Raw genomic sequence first — 26,096 nt, forward strand, 5'->3', positions numbered from 1 at the left:
TTAGCTTCCTCCCATCTTCCTTCATCTAATCCTATCAGCTATTCTGCTGTAACCATTTAGATCTCCTCTGGGTCCAACTTTTGTTTCTTTACTTCTCCCATCATCACCCATTTTTGCCTTGCAACATTATGACTTTTGTCTTTTAAAGACCCTCGTGCTCCTGTTATCACAGGCTAATACCCTACCCCATTTCTTCTAGCTCAGCATATGCTTCAAAGCTGTTCATCTCTAACATATTCCAGTTGCTTCATTCCTGTATCTTTCTCTATACCACAGATGCTGCCTGATCTGCTAATCTTCTCCAACATCAGCAATACTTTGCTTTTGTTGCAATAAAATGATGCTGATTATTGGCAAACCCACAACTACTCCAGTATCTAAAGCTAATTTTATTACATAGGGACATAAATATGTTTGAATGTCTTTCTGCACGACAAACTGTTTCCTTGGCTGATCTAAAGCTCAGCTTCCTATGGCCACTGCCTTTCTGATTATCTGTTGCATTCATTTAAATTACTTTCTCTCATATCTGACTCTATATGTATAACTATTTGTGACAACTTTTTTTGTTCCTTCCGTTCCCCACAGGTGCTATAAGAGAAATGCACCTGAAACCTACTGCTCCTATATCTGGACAGAGGCAGCCGAGATTTGCTGTCCAGAGTCATTTACAGTTTCCCAGGGACAATCCTCACCCAGGCCCATCACTGGTTCTGACAAGTATAAGGCATTAAAATGTTGGATTCAAGAAATAGGCACCTTCTGGCTGCTGACGGGGATTGGCAGACAAAAGTTCTGATCCTATGGGGGAGAAGGTGGTTATTAAAGTTCCCAAAATCACCAGACATTCTTCACTCTACTCCCTGGCATAATTGCAGACCACAGCAATCCAACAGGGGTTTGGAGGCAGCTCCACAATGCATTTTATCTGTATCTCTCTGTGCAGAGGTGCCCAGTTAATAATTGATCCAGAAAATGAGATCCTTCCTCATTTAATTGGATCAATCATGCCAGAAGTTACTGTACACGTAGACGAGCTCTGTACCCATCCCTCCAACCCCCAACTCAACAGTGCCATGGAAATCCCAGGAAGATGTTAAAAAGGATATGAGACCCAGAAAACTGGTTTTCAGTCCAGTTTTCATTACCTTTGTGCCAGGATGGGGATTGAGGGAACACATTCAAACATGAGGAAAATCATCTCCTTTGCTTCCAATTTCTAAATATTTTAATTAAATCTCCTCATTCTTCAAACCTTGATTAGTCTAAACAGTTTGGCACAATCAAATGAACATCCCATCATTTTGAGATAAAAGCAAAAAACTGCGGATGCTGGAAATCCAAAACAAAAATACCTGGAAAAACTCAGCAGGTCTGGCAGCATCTGTTGAGAGGAACACAGTTAACGTTTTAAGTCCGAATGACCCTTCAACAGAACTAAGTAAAAATAGAATAGAAGTGAAATATAAACTAGCTTAAAGGGGGTGGGACAAGTAGAGCTGGATAGAGGGCCAGTGATAAGTGGAGATAACCAAAAGATGCCACAGACAAAAGGACAAAGAGGTGTTGAAAGTGGTGATATTATCTGAGGAATGTGCTAATTAAGGGTGGAAAGCAGGACAAGCAAGTTACAGATAGCCCTGCTTGGCCTAAATAGCCAAGTGGTTATGGTACTGGGTTTGTAACCCCAAGATCAAGAGTTCAAATCTCACAATGGCAAACTATGAAACAATGTAAATTCATCTGAAACAGATGGAAATGGGTTTGTACTCGAAAGAGTTACAGATAGCCCTAGCGGGGGTGGGGTTAGGTGAAGGAATCGAAAAAGGCTAAAAGGTAGAGATAAAACAATGGATGGAAATACATTTAAAAATAATGGAAGTAGGTGGGAAATGAAAAATCGATATAAATTATTGGAAAAATTGGGGGGGGGGGGGCGGAATTGGAAAGTGGGTGGGGATGGAGGAGAGAATTCATGATCTAACGTTGTTGAACTCAATATTCAGTCCAGAAGGCTGTAAAGTGCCTAGTCGGATGATGAGGTGCTATTCCTCCAGTTTGCGTTGAGCTTCACTGGAACAATGCAGCAGGCCAAGGACGGACATGTGGGCATGAGAGCAGGGTGGATTGTTGAAATGGCAAGCAACAGGGAGGTCACGGACAAAGAGGTGTTGAAGGTGGTGATATTATCTAAGGAATGTGCTAATTAAGGCTAGAAAGCAAGACAAGCAAGGTACAGAAAGCCCCAGTGGGGGTGGGGTGAAGGAATCAAAAAAGGCTAAAAGGTAGAGATAAAGCAATGGATGGAAATACATTTAAAAATAATGGAAGTAAGTGGGAAAAGAAAAATCTATATAAATTATTGGAAAAAAAAGTGGGGGCAACTGGAAAGAGGATGGGGATGTAGGAGAGGTCACAAGCATTACCCAGACCTCCCTGTCGCTTGCCATTTCAACAATCCACCCTGCTCTCATGCCCACATGTCCGTCCTTGGCCTGCTGCATTGTTCCAGTGAAGCTCAACGCAAACTGGAGGAATAGCACCTCATCTTCCGACTAGGCACTTTACAGTCTTCCGGACTGAATATTGAGTTCAACAATTTTAGATCATGAACTCTCTCCTACATCCCCATCCTCTTTCCAGTTGCCCCCACTTTTTTTTCCAATAATTTATATAGATTTTTCTTTTCCCACTTACTTCCATTATTTTTAAATGTATTTCCATCCATTGCTTTATCTCTACCTTTTAGCCTTTTTTGATTCCTTCACCCCACCCCCACTGGGGCTTTCTGTACCTTGCTTGTCTTGCTTTCTAGCCTTAATTAGCACATTCCTTAGATAATATCACCACCTTCAACACCTCTTTGTCCGTGACATCTTTTGGTTATCTCCACCTATCACTGGCCCTCTATCCAGCTCTACTTGTCCCACCCCCCCCCCCTTAAACTAGCTTATATTTCACCTCTATTCTATTTTTATTTAGCTCTGTTGAAGGGTCATTCAGACTCGAAACATTAACTGTGTTCCTTTCCACAGATGCTGCCAGACCTGCTGAGTTTTTCCAGGTATTTTTGTTTTTGTTCATCATTTTGAGAACCTACTTCCAAATAATTTAAATTCTCAAGACCAGTGATCAAGTTGGTTTCCCTAAACTGTTCTCTTGCAGGAACCACAATGTGATTAAGTTAAACATCACCATGTACATGGGGAGCTAGGCAAGATATTTTAATTGGAGCATTTATTTTCATCAATTGTTTTGTTTGTGTGGAGCTAATCATCTAAATTGATCACAATATGGTTCCTATGCTAGGGTCACTGAACAGAATTGTGCACTTTCATAATGAGTAAGTCCTTGACCTCCACAACTGAAGAATCAGTTTATCTGATTTTTTATTACAATGCTTTTAAGTAAAAACAAACTCATATTAAGCACTTGTTTTATTTTGTACACAACTGTCAGATTTTTCAATTGGACAAAACCTGTATGCATGGAGCAAGAGGTTATTTGTTATCATAGGTACTGTAAATGATATTTATTTACATCACAAAAATCAACTTGGATGATTAGTTCCACACAAACAAAACAAGTGGTGAAAATAAGTGCTCCGATTAAAATATCTCGCTTAGTTCCCCATGTATAATGGTGATGTTTAACTTGGTGCAACATAGGAATGACAATAGGCTTTTTCCCGCAGTGTTTACTGAAGTCACAAATGCCATTTGAAGGTTCCTTATCTTAAGTAAAAAAGGACATTGCTAGAGTTTAAGTACAAGAACTCTGGGTTCACATGTATTTTGCAGAACTCTACTCAAAAGAACAAGTCACCACATACATAAAAATGGATACTTTTGCCGCCAGTTATCTCACCTTCGTTCGTCCTTTGTAGGCTGCCTTCCACTACCTCCCCCAAGTGACTATTAATCTTCCAGCCTTGAAGTAAGCATCAACAGTCCATTTGACTGCAGCATCATCAAAACTGAGGCCAATAATTTCACCCTCCCTCAATACTGAGAGATGTACTTCACATGGACAGTGATCCAGAAGGAGAGAAACTTCCCAGTCTACTGTTCCCCTCCCTAATGTTGAGGCCAAGAGATGTTTTTAGGAAGCTATGGTAAAATAAAATGAAGTTGCAAAGGGACAAGCTATGACAAAATGAAAAACGATGTCAAAAAATGTAAAGACTAAAGAAAAAAAAAGAAACCCGAGCCTGGATTTTACACTCCCGTGCCAGCTGATGGGTGAGTATGAAATAGCATGAATGGCTTTCATGCTGGGTTCCCACCCGCCCCAACCTCTCAGCAATTTTATGCTAGGAGGCCTGGGACGAGCCACCCGCCCTTGTCCCATTTGAGGCCCTTAAGTGGCCAATTATTGAATACTTAAGGGCTGTTTTCTGCCCAACCTCAATTTTTCAGCTGGCAGGAGGATTTCCCGGGTAAGGGCGAAACCTGAAAATAATCGGGTTTAGGTCTCAGGTGGGAGGTGGAGAGGGGGTTGCCTCCATCAAAAAAGGCCCTTCTAACTTCTGGCACCCCCCCTCCCCCTCCCCTTCCCTTAAAGTCTGGTAACTGCTGGACCTCTCTACCCAACCTTCCCCCCCACCATCACCCCCCACCCTGCCCTTTGCCCCTGGCGTTTCCCCCGACACTCCAATCCCCCACTGTTCAACCCCAAGGGTTCCCTTACCCTCCCCACCCTGAGACTTCCAAAACTGACCTTTTCCTAGAATCCCTGGACTTAAGCTCCAGGGACTGCATGCATTCCCAATCCTGTCCACTGCAGCTTCTGGCACGGCAGGGACTAGAGAGCTGCCAGCCAATTGGATAAAAGACCTAGAAAACTGGTTTTCAATCCAGTTTACACTGTCTTTGTGCCAGGTTGGGGATGGGGAGCACACGATCAAGCATCTGGAAAATCAGCTCTTTTGCTTCCAATTTCTAAATATTTTAATTAAATCTCCTCATTCTTAAAACCTTGATTAGTCTAAACGGTTTGACACAATCAAATGAAAATCTCATCTTTTTGAAAACCTATTCCAAATAATTTTAATTCTCAGTGGAGCGTGAAATGGCTGCTGGGCAGGTGGTGTCGTTGGGGATGTGTTCCCTACCAACTCTTCGGCAATGCTAAAATGTTTCAAACCAACATTTACCTGCAATTACCGATGTTCTTGGAATTTTGGAAAACAGTGCTCGGTCTGGCAAAGTTGGAGTTGGCACAGCAAACTTTGGACGTTCCTGGAAGGGCTGTAAATAAAAATTAATACATAAATAAAAAACAAATGAGTTGAGTAATTGCTCTTACAGATATGACATGTTAAACTGCTCTGAAGTTCTTAAATGTCTTATCATTCAACAATCTCTGTGAATCGTAGTATTGTTTAAAAAGGTGAATGGAAGTACAGGAGGAATTAATTTTTGATTAATGTATTTCCATTTTTTAAGTTTAGAAAAGCGTGATCATTCATGAAGTTAATGTAAATTAAGATCAGTCAGCCAATCTGATCCCATGAGTTTCCCGCTGAATGGGTGAGCGCATTTTGAACAATGAAATTTTGAGTTTGAACTGTAAGCCTGTTGGACGATATAGCGTAGAATTTGAGCTGTTCCTCCAAGCTCTTGTCAAATTTTCAATGGGACCGTCGTAAACTGCAGAGAAGTAGCATAAACCACAATTTTTTGGGGTTTCCCAAGGTTACAGCAGAAGATTAGGAGATAAGCAGAAATTTTATTGCACCACATTTAGCACTGAACACAAACTTCATCCCACCTCTGTGGATGAATAAATAACGAAAAAGCAATGCGAATGGTTGTTTAAGCTCCCTCCACATTTATGTGCAGCGTCTGTTTTATGCCTAAACACTGAATACTCAGTTTATGTTTACATTTAATGAGATGTTATTTGTTCTGTCCTGTTTTTCTGTGGATAATCACATGACCGAGATCACAGTGGTAAATCAAGCAAATTGAAAGTGATGTATTGGAATTTTTTTCTATCTTATTATTCTTGATAATACTCCATCTGATTAGGTTTATGCTTGTAGCAAATGTATGCATATTAATCAGATAAGTTCCTTAGTCCTTTCCACAATCCAACGAGGTGACTGTATAAAAACAAAAAAACTGCGGATGCTGAAAATCCAAAACAAAAACAGAATTACCTGGAGAAACTCAGCAGGTCTGGCAGCATCGGCGGAGAAGAAAAGAGTTGACGTTTCGAGTCCTCATGACCCTTCGACAGAACTGAGGTGACTGTATAGAAGGTTGTCATTTACTTCACTGTGCACATTTTCTGAAAGGACCATCAACTTAGTCCCTTGGCTGTCCCCATACTGCCTTAAATTTTGATTTTTCAAATATTTATTCGTTTTCCGATTATGGATTCTGCTTCCTTAACCCTTTCAATCTTTTCATGATTAACTCATTACCAACTCATCAATTCACAGAAATTGTTTTTCCCTATTTATTTACCAAAACCCTTCATTATTCTGAACATCTTTGTACATTCAGGAACTTTTCACTACTCATTTTTCTTATACATTTGGGCCGCATAAAGAAACAATTTATAATATAAAATAAACTGTATTGCAATTTGCTTTCCAATTAACCAAATATTTTCTGCGAGACCTCATTTACTACCATGAGATCCAACTGAATGGGCTGGATGTTTGTTCCACTTGCACACAGACTTTCTATCGGGATTTCCCACTGGAACTTATTGTAAATTAGACAGCCAAAAAGTGTAACACGCTCTACAGAGCATCTGAGACCGATGCAAATAGGGCAAGCAATTGATGTGATTGGTCAAAGCAATACACATTAAAGAACCATTAGTGAGCACACAGAGTCTAAGCCTAAGTCTACATGTCAGTTAGAATATTGAATTCAATGTCAAATCAGGTATGGAAAGTGAAATAGAAGAAGAAAGGATGAGATTACAAAAGAGATAAAATAAACAAAATTTAAAAATGTGTTTTATATCTTATTTACCTCTCCAACAATAATTAAAATCTGAAGGAATAAAACTCCACATCTGTAAAAATTAATTTTCAGTGCAGGCTAGGTTGTTTGGCGAATGTAGTTCATAACTGTCAGTTAAGTACAGCAACTTTTAGCCTTTCAAAGTATTTGAATGGTGAGTCAGTCAGCAAAATACCACTGCTGTGCAACGTTTGGAGAAAATAACTTCTTGATTTCTGCATTTAACTTCATGCGTAATCACTGGAAGTTGTGGTGCAATTTCCACATAAGTAATAGTGAATACTGTTAACCTGACTGTTATTTTTACTGCAAAATCTGGTCCAATTGATCTTAAAGCAGTGAAGCCTGTATTAAAAACATTTAAATTTAGCCTGACAGATGCCGCAGATACTGTTTCAGTTCAACCACTGGAAACCATCCAAAATAAGTTTGGATTTTTTTTTTTGCACATTAAATTGTTCAGCTCATATGAACAACGCGAAGCACCGGAGACAAGCATTTCTGGATCCCAAATTGAGATGACAGTTCAGTGTAAACATTTTACCTCTCTTTCAGCAAAGTCAAAGGAACTAATTAATTTGTACAGATCCTGCAGTACATCTTTAGATGACAAGCTTTTGTTGCAAGAACAACTGCACCCGCATTTTCATTTATGCAAAATCTAAAGACAATTAGCAACAGAAATTTAATATGAATCATCTCGTGTTTTTTAAGGCAAACCTCAATTGCTGCAGGTGAGGTGACACAGATAGCCTTTTTTGACAATAATAAATTTTGTTCCAACTCTGAAGCATTGTAAAAGATAAAGGAACTAAAACCAAACATTACAATGGCAAGCTTGACTGTTGGCCGCTGTTTCACTTTTGCTGTTCCAGAATCCATCACTGTATTCATCGCTCCTTTACTGGATCGAGTGGCTGCTAGGATCTCATCTAGTTTGACTGGAAGCAAACACAGGTGGCGAAACTCAATTAATGCAATTTTAAAGAACAAAACATTTACTCAAAGTCTAACTTCAGAAAAAAATCAGCTTCTTTACATTCTCAGTGATTCATCAATAAAATAAGTTGGGGACAAATATGGCAATAGCAACAACTTTCACTTAAAGCACCATTAACAGAGAAATGCTCCAAGGTGTTTCACAGCCATGTATTTCCAAAGAAGGACACCAAATCAATGAGCTGCATTTTCATGGGAGTGAGGGAGACTCCACAGACCTTTAAAAATGGTGGCTGTGTCCTTTTCTGGGATACCAAAACCCGATTCTTGGGGTCTCTGATTTTTAACAGTGTCTTTTAAGGGTGTAGGCTGGTTCGGGTTGTGAACCTGCACCCTGCATTCCTCATCTGGCTGGCTCCATTGTGGGGATAGGCATGTCCCAGTCCTCCGCAATTTTCACGGAATTGGGCCAGCTTTTCAAAGAGTTGTGGTTCATGGCCCCTCAAATGGTGTTGTGAACCATAGTCCACATGAAAGGTAACTTCAAAAGGTCCTCATCATTCCCTCCATGCCAAGATATGCCCACTCACCCACCACCTATGGCCCCCATGCCCACCACTCCTTATGGACCAATGCCAAGATATGCCCCCTCCCATCCGGATGGCCCCTCATGCCAAGTTATTGCACTTCCCTTCCCATTCACCCACTATATTCTGTATAGAACCAATGAACTATAGTGGCAATAGGATGTATTAAAAACTTTAAAAGCACTGATAACTTTCCACTTGCTTTAAAAAGAAATCTCCTTTTTACTATAGTCTAATAAAAGTGTCAATCATACAGACACTTTAAAGTATCAATAGCAGAAACTGCAAGCACTTGAAACTTCATCGTGTGTAAATAAACATTGTGCAATTGACAGCATAGATCGAGAGCCAGAGCTGTCAATCAAGCAATGTTTTTCCTGGGGTTCAGGGTGTTTCAGTACACTAATGGATTTAAGGTTCTCCGCCATATCCTCCATGCCAAATGCATATTGAGGTATGAGGAGCCATAGGAGCTGGGTGAAGGGCATGAGGTGCACATGATGAAGGTGTGGCAAACGAAGGGCTAGAGGGCCTGTTTTATTATAACTGGGACAAAGTCCCACAGCATCGAATCTGGCCTTTCAAACAGCCCATCTTGGCACCCAACGTGCAGCTGCTGCCGAAACTTTTTCCTGGGTTGGCTAGCCCAAATGTAGCCTGCACCCGCATACCCCACCATCAAAAATTAAAATAATTGAATCCCTTCTATGTGGCCACTTTCTGCTGAGGTGGGCGGGCCGAGCAAAGAATTTTCCCAGAGCCCACTGCTTGCCTAGGGGATGAAAATGGAGCCCATTATGAGCAATGACCAAAAGCTTGGACAAGAGATTGGTTTTTAAGAAAGCTTTAAAAGAGGGATTATAGGAAGGAATCCCAGAGTGATGGAGCATATGCGAATGAAAGCATGGCTGCTTAAGGGTGGGGAAGGGACCAGAGTGAGACACATGGAGAGTTTGAGCAGATTTGTACAGCTGAACAGTTACGGAGATTGCAAAGGGGTAAGGCCATAGAGGGATTTTCTATTGTAAGACACAATCTTAATATGATTTACTTCTTGAGGGACCACCTGTAAGTATGCCACAATCCTCAGAAGAATTCTCCTCTGTTCCAGCTATTCCCAGAGGTAAAACTTTAATTTATCATCTCTTGACTGTGGGTGCCTCAAGTCCCTTGTTCTAGCTACTTTTCAAATACTTCCAAGTTAATTCAGCTGATTGCTTTCTTTTGGAATATTCCACTCAGGCCTAATGCAGATTCTTCCAATAGCTTCAAATAAGGCAATCTTCCAGTTTCTGTTCTCCCAGAAGATTTAAACTGAGATTAAGCCTCATCCATATTCCATACGATCAGTGATGAAGTTAGTGTTTTACTTTCTTACACTGCAGGTCTTTCTAACTGTCATTTATTTTGGTTATTTTTTCTCAGTGAGCTGCAAACCACATCAGGTCCAAACTGCAACTAACTCTCTCAGCAAACATCTAGGTAAATTGTAACCAGAGAACCTCCCCAAGCTCCTCCCATCCTCATGATGATGTGTCCTGCTCTGGGATATCTTCAAACCAACCTTTAGATTAATTATCTCTAATTTACAATTTCTTCTTTGATTTGATGAAGTAAATGGGTTTTTAAACAACCATTCAGGGTTTCCTGAATGCTTTAAAGTAAGTTAGCTCTAACTCCCAAAACAAAAATATCTCTCAGGATTGCCCCCGTTCTTGTAAGCACTGCAGATGTCATGTCTCCGGTTCTTTAGCTAAGTAAGCCCATCTGCTGTTTCATAGCTCTGTCTCTTCTATTCTGACTGCTATTTCTTTGGTTGTTTTGGCAATCTCTAAAGCCCAGCATTTTAATTTCCTTACCTTTATAATTTTAATCTTCACAGAACTAAAAATTACCTCTAAAATATTAACCATAAAATATGAACCATGAACTAGATATTTGCAACGACATATAGAAGCTTATTTTAAAAATTCTAGTCTGCCTGGCTGAGTTTCTCAAGTATCTCTGTGAAACAATTTCATTGGTGCATGGGAACAAAAGACTAACAAATCTAACCCCTGCACACTGATTTCTTGTAACCAAGTGACGATTAAGATCAGGCTACACTTAGGAGGGTCGTTAATTACTAAATACTCCTTTCTGCCAGACTTATAGTACAGTTAGAAAATAGAGGCTTTTTCTGAACTTTTCGCAGTTCAAAAAAGATTAGTATCATCACTGTTCGCATTTCATTTTTAAATGTCCTTTCAGCCTCATTTATTTGTTTTTTTTTTAAACTAGGCAGTGACTGATAGAGAAATTCAGCCACGTTTCCATTCCTGAAGCTTCACGGGTCCCAAGCCATTGTCTCAGCTTCATGGTTTTCTGCTGTTTTTTGTTACCTTCTTAAAAGGAAGGCACAGGTCAGGAAATATTTCTTTTATGATTATCTCCTCCAAAACCTTTTTGTGCAATTATCTATTCCTGTAGATCAGTGGCATCACTATTATATCTTTTAAAATCTATTTTGCTGCTTTTTTTGAACTTCTAGCATCTGCTTTGGATTTCTCTTTGGGAGTCTTAAAGACAGCTACTGAGGTTGGAGAGGGGTGAGGGAGTGAAAAAACAGCAAACAGAGATAGACGTGCAACAGACAAAGAAAGTGCAAGAAGTACAAATAAATCATCACAAAGGCTTCAATTTTACCTTGGTGGGGGCCAGTTTATGGTGAGTGACTGGTGGCACCAATCAAAATTCACATCCTTAATCAAGCTTTTAATCACCTCTTTGAATTTCTGTTTTTGTATTGGCATCTATTTTGTCTAAATAAGCTTCTGTGAAGTGTTTGTGTGGCTTTTCTATGTTAAAACTGCACTGATCTCAGAAAGGCATTCCAGCAGTTCATGGCCATAGAGAAATGGAGTCATTCCTGCACAGAAGGAAGTCATTCAGCCCATTGAGCCCATGATTCATTTGAAGTCCTCAAAATCTTAGTAATTTGTCTCACACTCCAGTCTATGCATTATCCTATACAATATAGGGAGAGAAAAACATCGCCCTCTGGCATTTTTAGGACCCCCTCCATAATTTTTTTCTGTAACAGATCACTTGGGGGAGGAGATGGTGTAGTGGTATTGTTGCTGGACTAGTAATCCAGAGATCCAGCATGATGCCAGTCTTCAGCCAACTCAATTCAGTCCACGTGATATCAAGAAATGGCTGAAGGTACTGGATACTGCAAACTGGGGCTGTAATTGGCCGGGTTGGATTTGTCCTGCTTTTTGTGTACAGGACATACCTGGGCAATTTTCCACATAGCTGGGTAGATACCAATGATGTAGCTGTACTGGAACAGCTTGCCTTGGGGCGCAGCAAGTTCTGGAGCACAAGTCTTTGGTGCTGTTGCCGGAATGTTGTCAGGGCCCAAAGCCTTTGCAGTATCCACATCACATGGAGTGAATCGAATTGGCTGAAGACTGGCATCTGTGATGCTGGGGACCTCTGAAGGAGGCCGAAATGGATCATCCACTCGGCACTTCTGGCTTAAGATTGTTGCGAATGCTTCAGCCTTATCTTTTGCACTGATGTGCTGGGCTCCTCCGTCATTGAGGATGGGGATATTTGTGGAGCCACCTCCTCCAGTGAGTTGTTTAATTGTCCACCACCATTCACGGCTGGATTTTTCAGGACTGCAGAGCTTAGATCTGATCTGTTGGTTGTGAGATTGCTTAGCTCTGTCACTTGCCGCTTATGCTGTTTGGCATGATTGTAGTCCTGTATTAAAGCATCACCAGGTTGACACCTCATTTTTAGGTATGCCTGGTGCTGCCCCTGGCATTCTCTCCGGCATTCTTCATGAACCAGGGTTGATTCTCTGGCTTGGTGGTAATGGTAGAGTGGGGGATATGCTGGGCCAAGAGGTTACAGATTGTGTTTGAGTACAATTCTGCTGCTGCTGATGGCCCACAGCACCTCATGGATGCCCAATTCTGTGTCTTATTTCTTAGTCGCAGTCTGTCTGATGTTAACATACTTCCTAGACAACAAAACTTACCTACCTGTTTGATCTTTTCTTTCTTCACTGTGATCTTACATTCTGGTGTGCTTTTCTTTTTGGACACTATGAGATGTTTTGTTTTCTTACAATTTATGCTCAGGCCTTTCTTCTCACTTTCACTCACTCTATCCAAAATCTTTTGCAGTTTCTCTTCAAGAGGTGGCAATAAGAACAGTGTCATCAGAGTACCTGATATATTAAAGTTGTAACTGCTTTAAAAGTCCTTTACAGCTGATGAAATACCTTTCAAGTGTAGTTACTATTGTAATGTAGGAAATGCAGCAGTCAACAAGCTCCCACAAACGGCAATGTGAACATGACCAGGTAATCCATTTTACTGATGTTGATTGGGGGGTAAATAACAGCCAGGTCACCAGCGGTAACTCCCTTGCTTTTGTTCAAGATAGTGTCAGGGTCTTTTAGAGGTGAGGCAGAGGGGACCTCAGTTTAACATCTTAGTGCGGCACAGTCTCGCTACTGCACTGGAGTATCAGCCCAGATTTTGTGCTCAAGTTTCCTGGACTGGGACTTAACCCATAACCTTCTGACTCAAAGGTGGTGTGCTACCCACTGAGCCACAGCTGATACCAGGTCACATTCCCCTCTGCATAGTATAATGTTACTTGCTCACACAAATCAGGACAATGCTGCACTAAATATCAGAAAAGCATGAATGCCTGCCTTCCACCAGCTGATCACATGCTTTATTTAGAATATGCCATCACATCAAAGGTCATTGTACCCATCAGCTATTGTTCTCTGCTTATCTGATGAGGGGCGAAGTGGAATTAAGATGATCTGTGTCTCAGTCATCTCTTCCTGAGTAGCTGCATTTGCAGTTACAATGAGCTCTATCCAGCTGTCGTCTAGGAACCAACATGACTCCAGTACGCTGGCAAGCAATTTAGAATTACAGCATTTACTGAGTCTCAAAGAAGTGAATGAGTGGGTGCATGTGCTTGGGGAGGGGAACAGACAAATGAAAAGTTATTTTTCTCCTTTAGAAATATAAAATGGGCCCGGGAACTGAGTGTGTCTAAATAGACAAGAATAATAATACAGTATTAATATCATAACAGCAAGGGGTAGCTGGAGTGGACATTAAAACACTGGAAGAGGGAAGGACAATGAGCAGAAAAATGTCAAAATACTACACAAATATTTTCCAAAAGAGGATAACATAAATATAATATCCCACTGTTATTCTTTAAGTATCCAGATATTTGCAACAGTAGCTCAACCTGTAATTGTCCTAAAGACAAACAAATCCACAGAACATGTTGGTACATATTATGGTGCTGAACATGATGAGAAAAGAGAATTACTCAGGACTGAGTATCCTATTGAGTCACTAGGTGCTAGTGAGATGCCAAGACTGAAGAAGGTAAATAAAATACATATATTTAAAAGGAAGGCAAATTGAATCCAGACAAATACCAGTTAACATCTGCAGTAGGGTTAGGCTGCAGTAGTATCTGCATACAAATAACAGAACAAAGAAAGTCAATAGAAGGCGAAAATCACAGATTAAAAGCTCTCTTAATTTCTTTGAGGTCATTATTGATAAAGTGTAGTATTGAATTCACCACGAGAAGGTCTATTTAGATTTACAAAGGACATTTGTTAAGGTTCCGTGTGGAAAAACTTCTAATTAAGCTGAACACCATGAGAATCCAAATTTAGATGTGATGCCGGATATGAAGTTGGGTAACAGATAGGACGCCTGCACACTGGTGACGTGTTTTGTTAGACTGGAGTGAGTTAGGTAGAGTTTGAGAAAGAAATATTGCCTAGGACACTGGAAGAACACTCTGCTCTTTCTTAAAAAGTATTATGAAGTTTTTGGTCTACCTGAACAGACAGGGCCTTGATTCAACATCCCATCTGCAAGCATCCCTGACAATGCACCATCATTCTTTGTGGCAATGGAGTGTCAACCTAACTTACGTCAACAAGAAAACATTTACCCTTAATCAGCTGTTCCGTATTCTATACCTTCAACCACAATCACTCACTGGCAATGGCTGCAAGAGAAGTTAGGAAATGGATGGGACCACTGAGGACAGGAGTGTTAAACCTTAGTGAAAAACTTAAAAGTGCACTTTTGTAGGAGGGGAGAATGAAAACAAAAGGCAAACCATCAAGAAAGCCATTGCTGGAGAGAAAAACAAACTCAATGCTGACAGAATCCTACACAAGTTTTTGAACATCAGGGAGATGGTCTTCAGGGAAATTGAATCTGAGTAGGGTTAAGTTGCACTGTGGAACGCAACAGCCACATAAACCGGAAGGGTTGGGGGAATTCTGAGGGGGAATTTGCTTAGTTAGGAGGGACCTTACAGTAGGGCAACATGAAAAGGTGAAAGCAAGTAATTGGCGAATTAAGGAAGCCCCAGTGGCAATCCAAAAAGCTGCATGCCAAAAATTCAAAGTTAATTTACAGATGTTATTTGCGTTTGTGTTGGTGCCAATTTTCAACTAAGACCACACATTGCAAATTAATATGCCACAGCTCGTAAATACCAGCGTGATTTATAACTCTGACAGGTTTGACATATTTCTGTTGTGATAAGGTAAGTCAGTTAACAGAAAACAACCTTTTCATAACAACACATTATTATTGACATTAACCAAACCTGTTTTGCATTTGTAGAAAAGCACAATGGCTGCAAAATGGAAGATATCTAATGGAGAACTACAGAATGCTGTTTTTATCCAATCATTGAGGAATATCATATAAATCACAAGACTGCTTCAGCCATTCACTTTTGAATTAAATGGCAACAACATTCTACAACAGTCCACTATTCTAATTATATCAAGTTTAATTTTGTTCCATTTGTTCTCAAAATCTTTGAGATCTCTGCACTCTTCCAATTCTGGTCTCTTGTGCATACCCAATTTTAACTGTTCAACCATGGCCAGCTGTGTCTTCAGCTGCCTAGGCCCCAAACTCAGGAATTCCTTCCACAAATTACTTCATCTCTCAATCGCTCTCTCTCCTCCTTTAAAGACAGCACCAATACTCTGATTTTTGTCCAAGCTTTTGACCATCTGCCCTAAACTCTCTTTACATGGCTTGATGCCAAATGTTTGTCTGATTAATCACTCCTCTCAAGCACATTGAGACATGTTACTACATTAAAGATTCTTTATAAGTATGAGTTGTTATTGTTGAGTGTAAGTGGCACTGTCACTGCATATTTTCCATCTTGAGTTGAAGTGAGATGATGACGTTTGGCTTCTTTTTTAAGCTGTTGCATTCCTTGTGGTGATGGTCCTCCTACACTGCTGTTAGGTGGGGAACCATTTGGATTTTGACCTAGCAATGATGAAAACACTGCATCAATTGTCCAAGTCAGGATGGTGTAGGAAGGAAACTTGAAATAATCAGATTCCCATAACACTGCTTTTCCAGACCTTCGTGGTAAAGAACACAAAGGGAGGCCATCAGCAGTCCAGTCAATTACTGTAGCGAAGCATGTATTGCTGCTACAGTGGTGTTAAAAACACTAGTTATGTTCAATGTCCATACATTAATAAAGTGGACTGCTCCATCCTTGATAGCTTTGAGTTCTTTAGTATTGTCAGCTGGCTACAGTCTCAACGAGTAGCGAATAATCTGTCACTGTCCTGATTTAAGCCTTTTTGTACGTTTGAGGCGCATTATGGGAACAGAAGTAATTCGTTCACGTGAAAGCAAAATTCAATTTGCAAAAAAACAAATGAAGCATGTAAAGGCTTAATTTTCCATAGGTGAGATACAGGGGTGTAGTGCTGATGAAGCACTGCTGTGGCACCTCCAACCAAGCCCGGGAGAGGAGGTGCAGACGGTTCCAAACACCGGAGTCTGGGGACTAGGGGGGCCCGGGCTCTGTGTTTTAAACGGAGTTCTCATCACCCATGCTGAGTAGCCAGAGCTTAGGACCTGACAGACCAGCTTAAAAAAAAATTCGAAACTGTCAGGCTGAGAGTTCCCATTTTTTACAGCCAGTCTGTCAGGTCAATTTCACTCATTGCTGCGCTGCTGCTGGGGAAGTTGGCGAGTAGGGGGTGGTGGAGAGAGGGAGGTTGGGAATGAATGCTGGGGGGATGGTGTGGGGAGGAGGTTGGGGTGGAGGGGGAGGACAGGAGTGTAGTGCTGCCAGGATTGGCCATCCGTTATACACCCCACTTGATTTTTCTTTCCATTGATCTCAGTGGAATCCCCTCTATTAATTGTCTGATTGGATTTTCAGTTTGCAAAATTGGTGTTGATTTTAATCCTCACTGCCTCCAATATTGAAGCTACTGGTTTCCGTGAGTAACACACGCAGGGGGATTTGGCTCATTGATGGCAACAATCAGAGCTAGAGGGAAATCCTCTCGCAACCACCTGGGCTGCATGACCTATGGCACAGAGGCGGCTGGCGCTGGGGCCATGTCGAGTGAATTCTACCTGTGGTATTATGTGGGACACAAGGGCAAGTTTGGCCATGAGTTTCTGGAGTTTGAGTTCAGGCCAGACAGTAAGAGTTGACCAGAATATCTGGAGCTTGCAGTGTGACTGTGAATCTGGAGCCTGGGGAGGTGAAGAGATGGCAGAGGGAAGGCCAGGCCCAGGGTCCCGGGCCTCGCACTGTGGCTGCTGAATGTCTCTGACTCAATGTGCAGCAGCAACAATAGCTGTAACCCTCCTGTACATCTCCTTGCTGTAAAAAAAAATACAGACCTCACGGTTCCCTGCACACAGCTTAAACAGGCACTTTAGGGTCTTTGAAGCTCAAGGTTCCTGGGATCTAAAGCAGCATCAATATCCCCAAACATGTTGCTGTGTTTACCTACTGAACATTCATTCCTTGGCTGTAATGGCCTGAGGATGTGAAACACAGTATAATGTTTGTATTCCTGGCTGGCAGCTTTACGTGGAATTTACAGCACAGAAACAAGCCATTTGGCCCATCACATCTATGTTGGTGTTTATGTTCCACACAAGCCTCCTCCACCCTTCTTGATCACACTAACAGGGTCACCTTCAGCTTCTTTCTTCCTCATACGCTTATCAAGTTCGTTGACTGTATTTATACTAGAATCATAGAATGGTTGCAGCACAGAAGGAGGCCATTCAACACATTGTCTTTGTGTCTATTCTCTGCAACAGCAACTCAGCTAGTCCCACTCCTCCACCTTTACCCTGTAGCCCTGTAAAAACTTCTCTCTTCAGATAATTATCCATTTCCCTGTTGAAAACTGCAATTGAATCTGACTCCACTACATGCCCAGGCAGTCCAAATCCAAACCACTTGTTGCATAAAAAAGTTTCTCCTCATGTCGCCTGTGGGTTCTCGACCTTCTGCTGATGGGAACAGTTTCTCCCCATTTACTCTACCCAGACCCCTCATGATTTTGAACATGTCTAACAAATCTCATTTCAAGTGTCTCTTCTCCAAGAGAAACAGCCCCAGCTTAGCCAATCCAACCACATAACTGAAGTCGCTGATCCTCAGAACCACTCTCGTAAATCTTTTCTGCATCCTTTCTAAAATTTTCATATCCTTCCCGTTGAGGCTGAACCAGAGTTTTATGAAGGTTCATCCCTTACTTGCTTTTGTACTCTGTGCCCTTATTTATAAAACTCAGGATTCAGTAGAATTTATTAACTACTTTCTCAAACTGCCCTGCCACCTTCAATGATTTATGTATGTATACACCCTGCTCCTGCATTTCCTTTAGAATTGTACCCTTTATTTTATGTCAGCTCTCCTCATACTCCTGACTAAAATATATCACTTCACACTTCTCTAAATTAAGTTTCATCTGTCATGTATCTGCCCATTCCACCAGCCTGTCTATATCCTCTTGAAGTCCATCACTATCCTCCTCACAGTTCACAATACTTCCAAGTCTTGCATCAGCTTCAAATTTTGAAATTGCGTCCTCTACACTCAAGTCTAGGTTACTAATTTAAATCAAGGAAAACAGAGGCCCCTCTATATACCATCCGCCAGTCAGAAGTAAATAAAGTTTTCTGTTTTCATAGGCTTAAATTAAATAATTAAACTAACATAATGAAATTCTAGGTATGCTAAAGACTAATGATTCAAAATACTGCGTGGTTCAAAATAAAATGCCTACCGACATGAATATTTTTCACTGAAAAAGCATAATTTTACAGACTTTAGGGGACTCAAATGATTAAGACATAGGAAAACAATGTGTTAGTAGATTTAGAAATGATACAGCCAACACATTTTTTTTTAAAAAAGAGATCCGGCACCTCAAAATTTGGCACTACATCCCTAGTGAGATAAGGCAGCCTCAAAGCTATTTAGAGATATTTAATTCCCTGATTTTGTTTATTTGGTGACAGGGTGATTACTAGGAAAGCTTTTGATGTTCAGCACATGATTTTCACTAGCATTTGGCTAAAGGGAAGACAATGCTTCACAAGATTAAGCGAGAAGCCTGTTCTGTTATGTCCATGTACAGAACTAAAATGAGACTATGAAAAATATATTTTCTGGGGATTATTCCTAAACTGAGCAATGTAGTCCTAATATTAAAAAACATACTCCCTGTAGTGAAAGTTAACACGGTTGATATCAATCAGTTCAAAAGATGAGACCTAATTTAGATTGAGGTAAGCAAAAGGTTTTAACAAACTAGCTTGTATTTTCAAACTGCCATTGTCGTTTTGGTCCATAAGAAAATGTTTGCATTTAGATGCTGCAGTGCCTCAGGAGTATTGTAAGAATGCTAAGTGTCTAATTATATATAGATGGACTGTTCTGTGAATGGACTCCATTTAAAACAACTCATATCCTATTTGAACATTCAGAATAATTATAACACATCAATAAAAATAAATCACTTATTTTTTATTAAAGCTGATTTACAGTTTCTAGTCAACCGCTCACACATGCCTGTGTTTACAGGAGTGGGGGGACAGATCTAATGATTTAAACCCCATTCAGATGGGGTAGGTCCAAACAATAACATTAGAACTTACTTAAAATCCATATATTCAAGATAAAAGATAAAATCTGTAAACTAAAATCTTAAAAAAGAAAATAAGAGGTAATGAGTGGTACCTTTAAGGATGTGAGAACAAACTTTTTCTTTCATACAGCAAGTGGTAATGGAACTCGCTGTCTACAAGAGCGGTGAAAGTGAAGACAATTAATGATTTCAAAAGGTAATTGGATGGGCTCTTGAGGGAACTAAACTTGCAGGACTATGGGGATAGAGCGGGGGAAACTCTTAGAGGTAGGTAGTAGATTGGCTTTAGAGAGCCACAAAGTAAGCCACCTGACAAAGAATACTCAGACTCTGACCAGTTCTAGTAACCATGCCATTTATGTGGCTGCTCCAGTTTTGTTTCTGGTGAATGGTGACCCTGAAGATGTTGGTAGTTGGGACTGGTGGGGGTCTCAATGATGTTATGCTCAAGGGGTTGTTGGGTTCTTTCTTGTTGAATAGTTAGGTCATTGTCTGGCATTTGCGTGGTGCAAAACAGTTTCACACAATTATCTTTTCAAACTAAATATTTGCAATAAACTCTTAAATGTTTGTGTGAGGTAGAATTATTGATAACTAAACACTGCATCAGGATCTAATTTGCAGCATAAAACAATTTGCAATGCAATGCACTTCAATGTAGAAAAAGGTAAAAGGGATGAAATTCCATCATTGCTGAAAGTTTTCTGATGCAGCCTCCATGTGCATTCATCAAGGTAACACTGGTGCTGTACAAATATTTAATAACTGTGGCACAGGACAGGTTCTAGTCTACATCATCACATAGAGCAAACTTGCTGAAATGGTACCAAACTGAAGAGAAATGTTTGCAGACAATAAATGGGAATTGAGGTTTGTAAGAAAATGATTTAGGGAGCAAAAATGTAATTGTGCTAAAAGAATTAGTTAATTACAAAAGCTGTAGAATGTTAAATTGATAGAAAAAAAAGTCTGAAATAACAAAATTCTGCCATTTGTCATGCCCAGTAAAGGTATGTCATGTCATGAACTTTCAGTCAATATGTTTAAAAATTGGAAATAAACAATCTGTTAAGATGGCTGCCATAAATGTGATTTTTGCATTTTGGACTACAGACAGTGTCAAGTCACTGGCAAACACTGAATTAAATATGAACATAGGGGAGAGTAACTCAGTGTTATGATCATAGCAGTGTTAATTGCTGTGTAAATCAAATCCCAGAAGGAAACTTGGCTTACAGGCAAGAAGACAACATCATACCGATCTCAGCTGTAAGAGGTCCAGTAACACTTTTGGGTTTTTAAAAATTAAAGGTAAAAGTTTTATTAACAAAAAAAGTTAAAGAAAACTTAAGCACACAAGATTGCAGTTACACAAAACATTTCCCCAAAACAGTGGTCAAGCCCACAAGTAAACACTTTCCAGGCAACACTCCCTTATAGATATTTAAATATAGAATCCAGTAATATCACACAAGGCAAATTGCTGCAGCTTCTATAAAGGTGTACTACATGATCTTTACCCTTTTCCACTTTACTATGGAATTTACTTCAGAATAAAACTACTTGCTGCAGCCCAAGACTTCTGAACCACTCAAACAGCTCCAGCCATCTCCAGCTTAATGGCTCAACAGCTATCTTTAGCTCCCTCTACCTCAACAGCTATCCACAGTAAATCTAATATACGTTTTTCACCTTTCATCTCAGTCCCATTATTCTCACACCCATTTGAAACTCAACCCTTCCAAATATAAGATCTTTCATGTCTCCATCTTGTCTTTGCTTTTGGGTCAATAAAAATATAATATCCCTCCTATGGGTTCCTGCAAGATGCAAACATCTTTCTTGTTATCTCCGATTCCCCTCTAAAATTCAAATCGCCTCTCAACATATCTAAAAATGCAAATGTTAGATCTAGCCTATTTAATTGTAGCTCAAACTTAACAATCTTAACCTTTTCATGTTTCCAAACACCCAGACTCCTGCCCAGCTTAATTAAATCACACACCCACAGACACAGACCATCCAGCCTTCTTTACAGAATAGCACAATATTCCCTAAAAATATATTTTTTAAAAATTCATTCATTCTCACAACAGCCATTTGTGGAATTCACAAATCTCATTGTTTAAAGACTATGGAGTTTTCAGACTGCCCATCTCCATGTTTCATACAGGAAAAAAGGGAAGGTTGAAATTCAATGACCTTTATCAACTTCCCACTGTATCACAATGGCCACCCTCATCCAAACTAGATTTGGTAGGCCTCAGAAGTGTTAGCTCAGTGGTCTTGTGATCAAAACTAGTTTGAGGGACTATGTTCTTATTCCCCGGGACCCAGCGGATCCATCAGACCCATCAGCCAGTCTGAGAATCAGACACTGAAACCTGCTACATATCATCAAGCAGGCCAAGTACTTAACCTGTTCCAGTTTCAAAGGTCACATGAGAACCAACCTCCTAGATATTCAACTATAAGAAAACTCACAACCTGCTGTGAACCCTTTACTTTACAAGGCCCTTACATCTACTTCAAACCATCAAAGCCCTTCAAGAAACCACAGGTTTGCCATGTAGGAGAATGGAAATTCTAAATCAGAGACTGAATCAACTGTAATGTGTGTGTGTGCGCATATATGTGTGGTGTTGCTTTAATTTGGGCCGTGTGAGAATAAATAACCTTCTTTATTTTAAACACATGAAAGCATGCTGCTGAATTATTTAATTGGAACATACACTCCAAAGGTAAAAAAAAAAGACACCTCTTTCCATATAAAACATACTGAGTACAGGCAGTAAGAGAGCAGATACATTCTGTCTGTGACACATTAAATTTCACAATGATTAACATACGTCCGGGGACAATGGAAACTCCAGACTGCCGGGAAGATTGCGTGACCTTTAGAAATTTGACAGTAACCACAAATAAGACATGGCCAACAGGAATTTTCAATAGGAAGTGAGAAACCAATAGTGGTCACAAAAGGAAATATATAAAGAAAGACTAGAGGTAAGAAAGCTATACGCTGTAGTGCACATAAACTTGTACATAAAGTTGTACAAACTAGGCAGAAACTATGAAGTGTGTCACTGTTGTATTGTACACACTGATTAGCATTGTGTTGTTACTGCAGGCAAGAACAATCAGGTGATCACTGCTTTAGCTATGCTGATTCCCTACCCACTTCAAGGAGCTCAGAGCTTCATCAAAACATGCAGGTATGAAGATAAAATGCATTTTGTGGAGAAAAATTCATCCTTTGTAAATTACAGTTCTGGTGCATTACTATTTACAAAGTGCAGGAGAGAGTCAATTCTCCTCACTGACAAGGAAAATGTAGAGCTCCTTAGTTTACTTCCATGTAAATAGATTCCCAATAGTATTTTAGGACATAAAACGATTTAAATTAGATTTGAAGATGAAAATTCAAAATACAACAATGCCAGTTAAATTAGCTTTGATATCAGTTGTTTGTAAAATAGAGCACATGTACTGTATTTTTGAGATCATAGTGCTAGTGAAAAGATTTAATATGTAGATTTATTCTACTTTGTAATGTTCAATGCGAAAAATGTAGATAAGGATCGTTTCAGGTAAGTTATAGACATGGGTTACAGTAATCTAAAATGTGTCATCCTCATGATGGCATACTTTAAAAGTAACAGAATACTGTTGTCATTCAAACAGAAAAGATTTTTTTTTAAGATGCCTCATACCAGACACTGCATTAAGGTCGACGAATATGGGACTATGTCAACAACAAAGTCTGGGTTAGTACAGGTTCGTTGCTGAAAACTGACTTAGTTCTAACTGATCCGAAGCAATTGCTCACTGGAAACAATTCGTCATTTGGTAATTTATTTTTGTTGCTTTTATAGCAGATAAAGAAAGATGACAATTTTCAGACTTCACCATGGATTCAAGATGAGGAAAGTTTAACATGAATTGACATATAAAGTATAAAAGTTAGACATGCATGGAACTCGTTGGCAGAGTTCCACTATTGGGAATTCCTTCTGTGTTGCTTGTACTTGTACCTGAATTTGTGAGCATTGGAAAATGGTAATAATGGGAAGTGACTACATGTAAAGAAACATACAAACACGAGTGGTCCAGTCAGCCACTTGAGCCCGTTACAGTTCAATTGTAATCATTCAGTGAGATTATGGCTGATCTGCAACTTAACTCCATATACCCACCTTTGTCCATATTCCTTATTACCATTCGATAACAAAAATTTATCAATCTTAGATTTAAAATGAACAAACTGCCATTTGCAAAAGAGTTCCAAACTTTAACAATCCTTTTGAATGTTCAAATGCTTTCCAATTTTACTCCTGAAAGGTCTTTAGTTTTTAGTCTTAGTCCTAAACTCCCCAACCACAAAAAATCTCTTATTTACTACCTTTAATATCTTGAAAATTTCAAACAAATCACCCTTTATCCTTCTAAATTCCAGGCAATGCAACACTAGTTTAAATAATCTGCTTGTAATTTAACCCAAATTCCTGGTATCAATCTCATAAACCCATGCTGCACTCCCTCAAAGGTCAATATATCCTTCCTAAGGTGTGGTGTCCAGAACTGTCCTCAGTACTCCAAAGCCAGGATTATATGGTGTTTGTGGCCAGGTTTGCAGGAATGGAGCCCATAAAGTTCCCCGGTGGCTTTCCCACCGCCCTCTTGCCTGCCCCCTGACCTGTCTGCAATTCCACAGGAAGCAGTCTGTGCCTAAGGCAGCCTGCTCACCCTTGTCCCAATTGTTGGCCACTTAAGGGCCGCTCTCCACCAGGATGCAATTTTTCCACCAGCAGGAGGTGTTCAGAGAAGGGGGTGGGTAGTGTGGGTTGGGGGGATGCCTGACAGATCACCCTGCTTGGGTGGGAAAGGTGGGCCACTTACATTACTGGCCCTCTTTCCAGATCAGGCACCCTCCCCAAACTACACACTCCTTCCCAAGTGCTCCCTCCCCACTTGGCCTTGCCATCACGACCCCCATTCCTTTCTCTCTACTCATCCCTCAGGCCTCCCCCTAATGTCCATGGTGCATAGCCCCGGACCTAGCTGGTCCTGTGAGCCTCAGCTCTTAGGCTTGTGGTCCCAGGATGGCCACTGCTCTAAATGGTGCTGCTGGGGTTACAGAACTGCTGGCCAATCAGATTGGCCGGCAGCTCTCTGAGGCAGGACTTCCTCCCAAGTGAGGGATGGAAATCCCAATTCCAGCCAACAAACACACACCGACTCTTCAGATAGTGGTGCAGGAAACCCCCTATCTGAAATCTCCACCCCAGATGTGGTCTAACCAGAGTTCCGTATACTTGAAGCATGACTTCCACCCCCTTTTATTCTAGTCCTAAAGGCCAGCATTCCATTAGAATTTTTGATTATTTTGGGTACCTGTTCATAACATTTTAATGATCTATGCACCTAGACCCCCAAGTCGCTTTAGGCCTCCACTGCTCGTAGCTTTTCCCCTCAAAGTATGTATTCTATTCTATCCTTTTTTGGTCCAAAGTGGATGACCTCACATTTGTCTGCAATGAAATCCCTCCTGGCATAGTTTTGCACATTCACTTAATCTATCAGTATCTCCAAGTAATTGTATGCTTCCATTTACACTGTTTGCAACATGACCTCTCTTTGTGTTATTGCATATTTGGATATCTGGCTTTTTATCTAAGGCATCAATAAATATTGTGAATGGATGAGGCCCAATGCAAAGCCTTGTAGAATACCAGTCACATCTTGCCAATTAGCATCCCTACCCATTATCCCTACTCTCTCTCCATCAGATTGCTATGCCAGATGTAATGTGTAAAGATAGGCCATTCGTTGCTACTGGCTCATTTCACTGTTTTGCTGTGGCATGTGAGAGGGACTGAGTCACCAAGGATGTTGTTTTCTGTACAAGAAACAGCAGGTAAAGAAAGAACTTAAATGGATAGCGTCTCAAAGCACTTTGCAGCCGATCATGCTTTTTTTTTTGATTGAAAACAAAATTGGTGGAAATACTCAGCAGCTTAGGCAGCATCTGTGGAGAGAAACAGAGTTGATGTTTCAGGTCGAGATGATCTTCATCAGAATTGGCTCATCAGTTCTACTGAAAGGCTGTCGCAACCTGAAACACAGGGCAGAATTTTCTGTGCCCGCTGGCGTTGGGCGTCATGGTGGGCGTGAGTGGATAATATGGCAGGAAGGCCAAAAATCGGTTCCATGACATCATGAAACTAGTTTACAATCCTCTGTTCCGGCTATCAATGGTGGAGTGTGTTTCCCGCCACTGCACGTCGGGAACTTCATCGTAACACATCTGCATACCATTATAAGTCCAGCTCGCTGGAATCATCCTCCCACACTGAATTACCCGAGCATATCAGCATCATTGAATGCCGACATGTTTCATAACAGCATTTATTAGGCAAGCACCTGGCGAGCTGCACTTCGAGGGGAATTTGGAGGTGAATGATAAATTTCGAGATGTGTGCCTTGAATTCAGTAGTAATAAGACCACCGAGTCTTAGAGGTTTCTTACAAAACTAAATTAAACCTTTATAAATAAAACAAAATGATTTTAAA

The 26,096-nt window shown here is 40.4% G+C and overlaps 1 protein-coding gene across 1 annotated transcript in view; it reads right to left on the reverse strand.

Annotated features, from left to right (window-relative positions):
* The window catches only part of LOC121282613 (protein piccolo-like), a 56,180-nt gene that overhangs the window by 6,530 nt on the left and 23,554 nt on the right, over positions 1–26,096 (reverse strand). Inside the window, exons 2-3 of the mRNA XM_041196391.1 lie at positions 7,812–7,924; positions 5,156–5,249 (exon numbers count right to left, since the gene is read on the reverse strand). Of these exons, the coding sequence (XP_041052325.1) occupies positions 5,156–5,249; positions 7,812–7,924 (207 nt within the window). The remainder of the gene's footprint in view (positions 1–5,155; positions 5,250–7,811; positions 7,925–26,096) is intronic.

This window comes from Carcharodon carcharias, chromosome 9, assembly GCF_017639515.1.
Source record: "Carcharodon carcharias isolate sCarCar2 chromosome 9, sCarCar2.pri, whole genome shotgun sequence".
In the NCBI taxonomy this organism is placed as follows: domain Eukaryota; kingdom Metazoa; phylum Chordata; class Chondrichthyes; order Lamniformes; family Lamnidae; genus Carcharodon; species Carcharodon carcharias.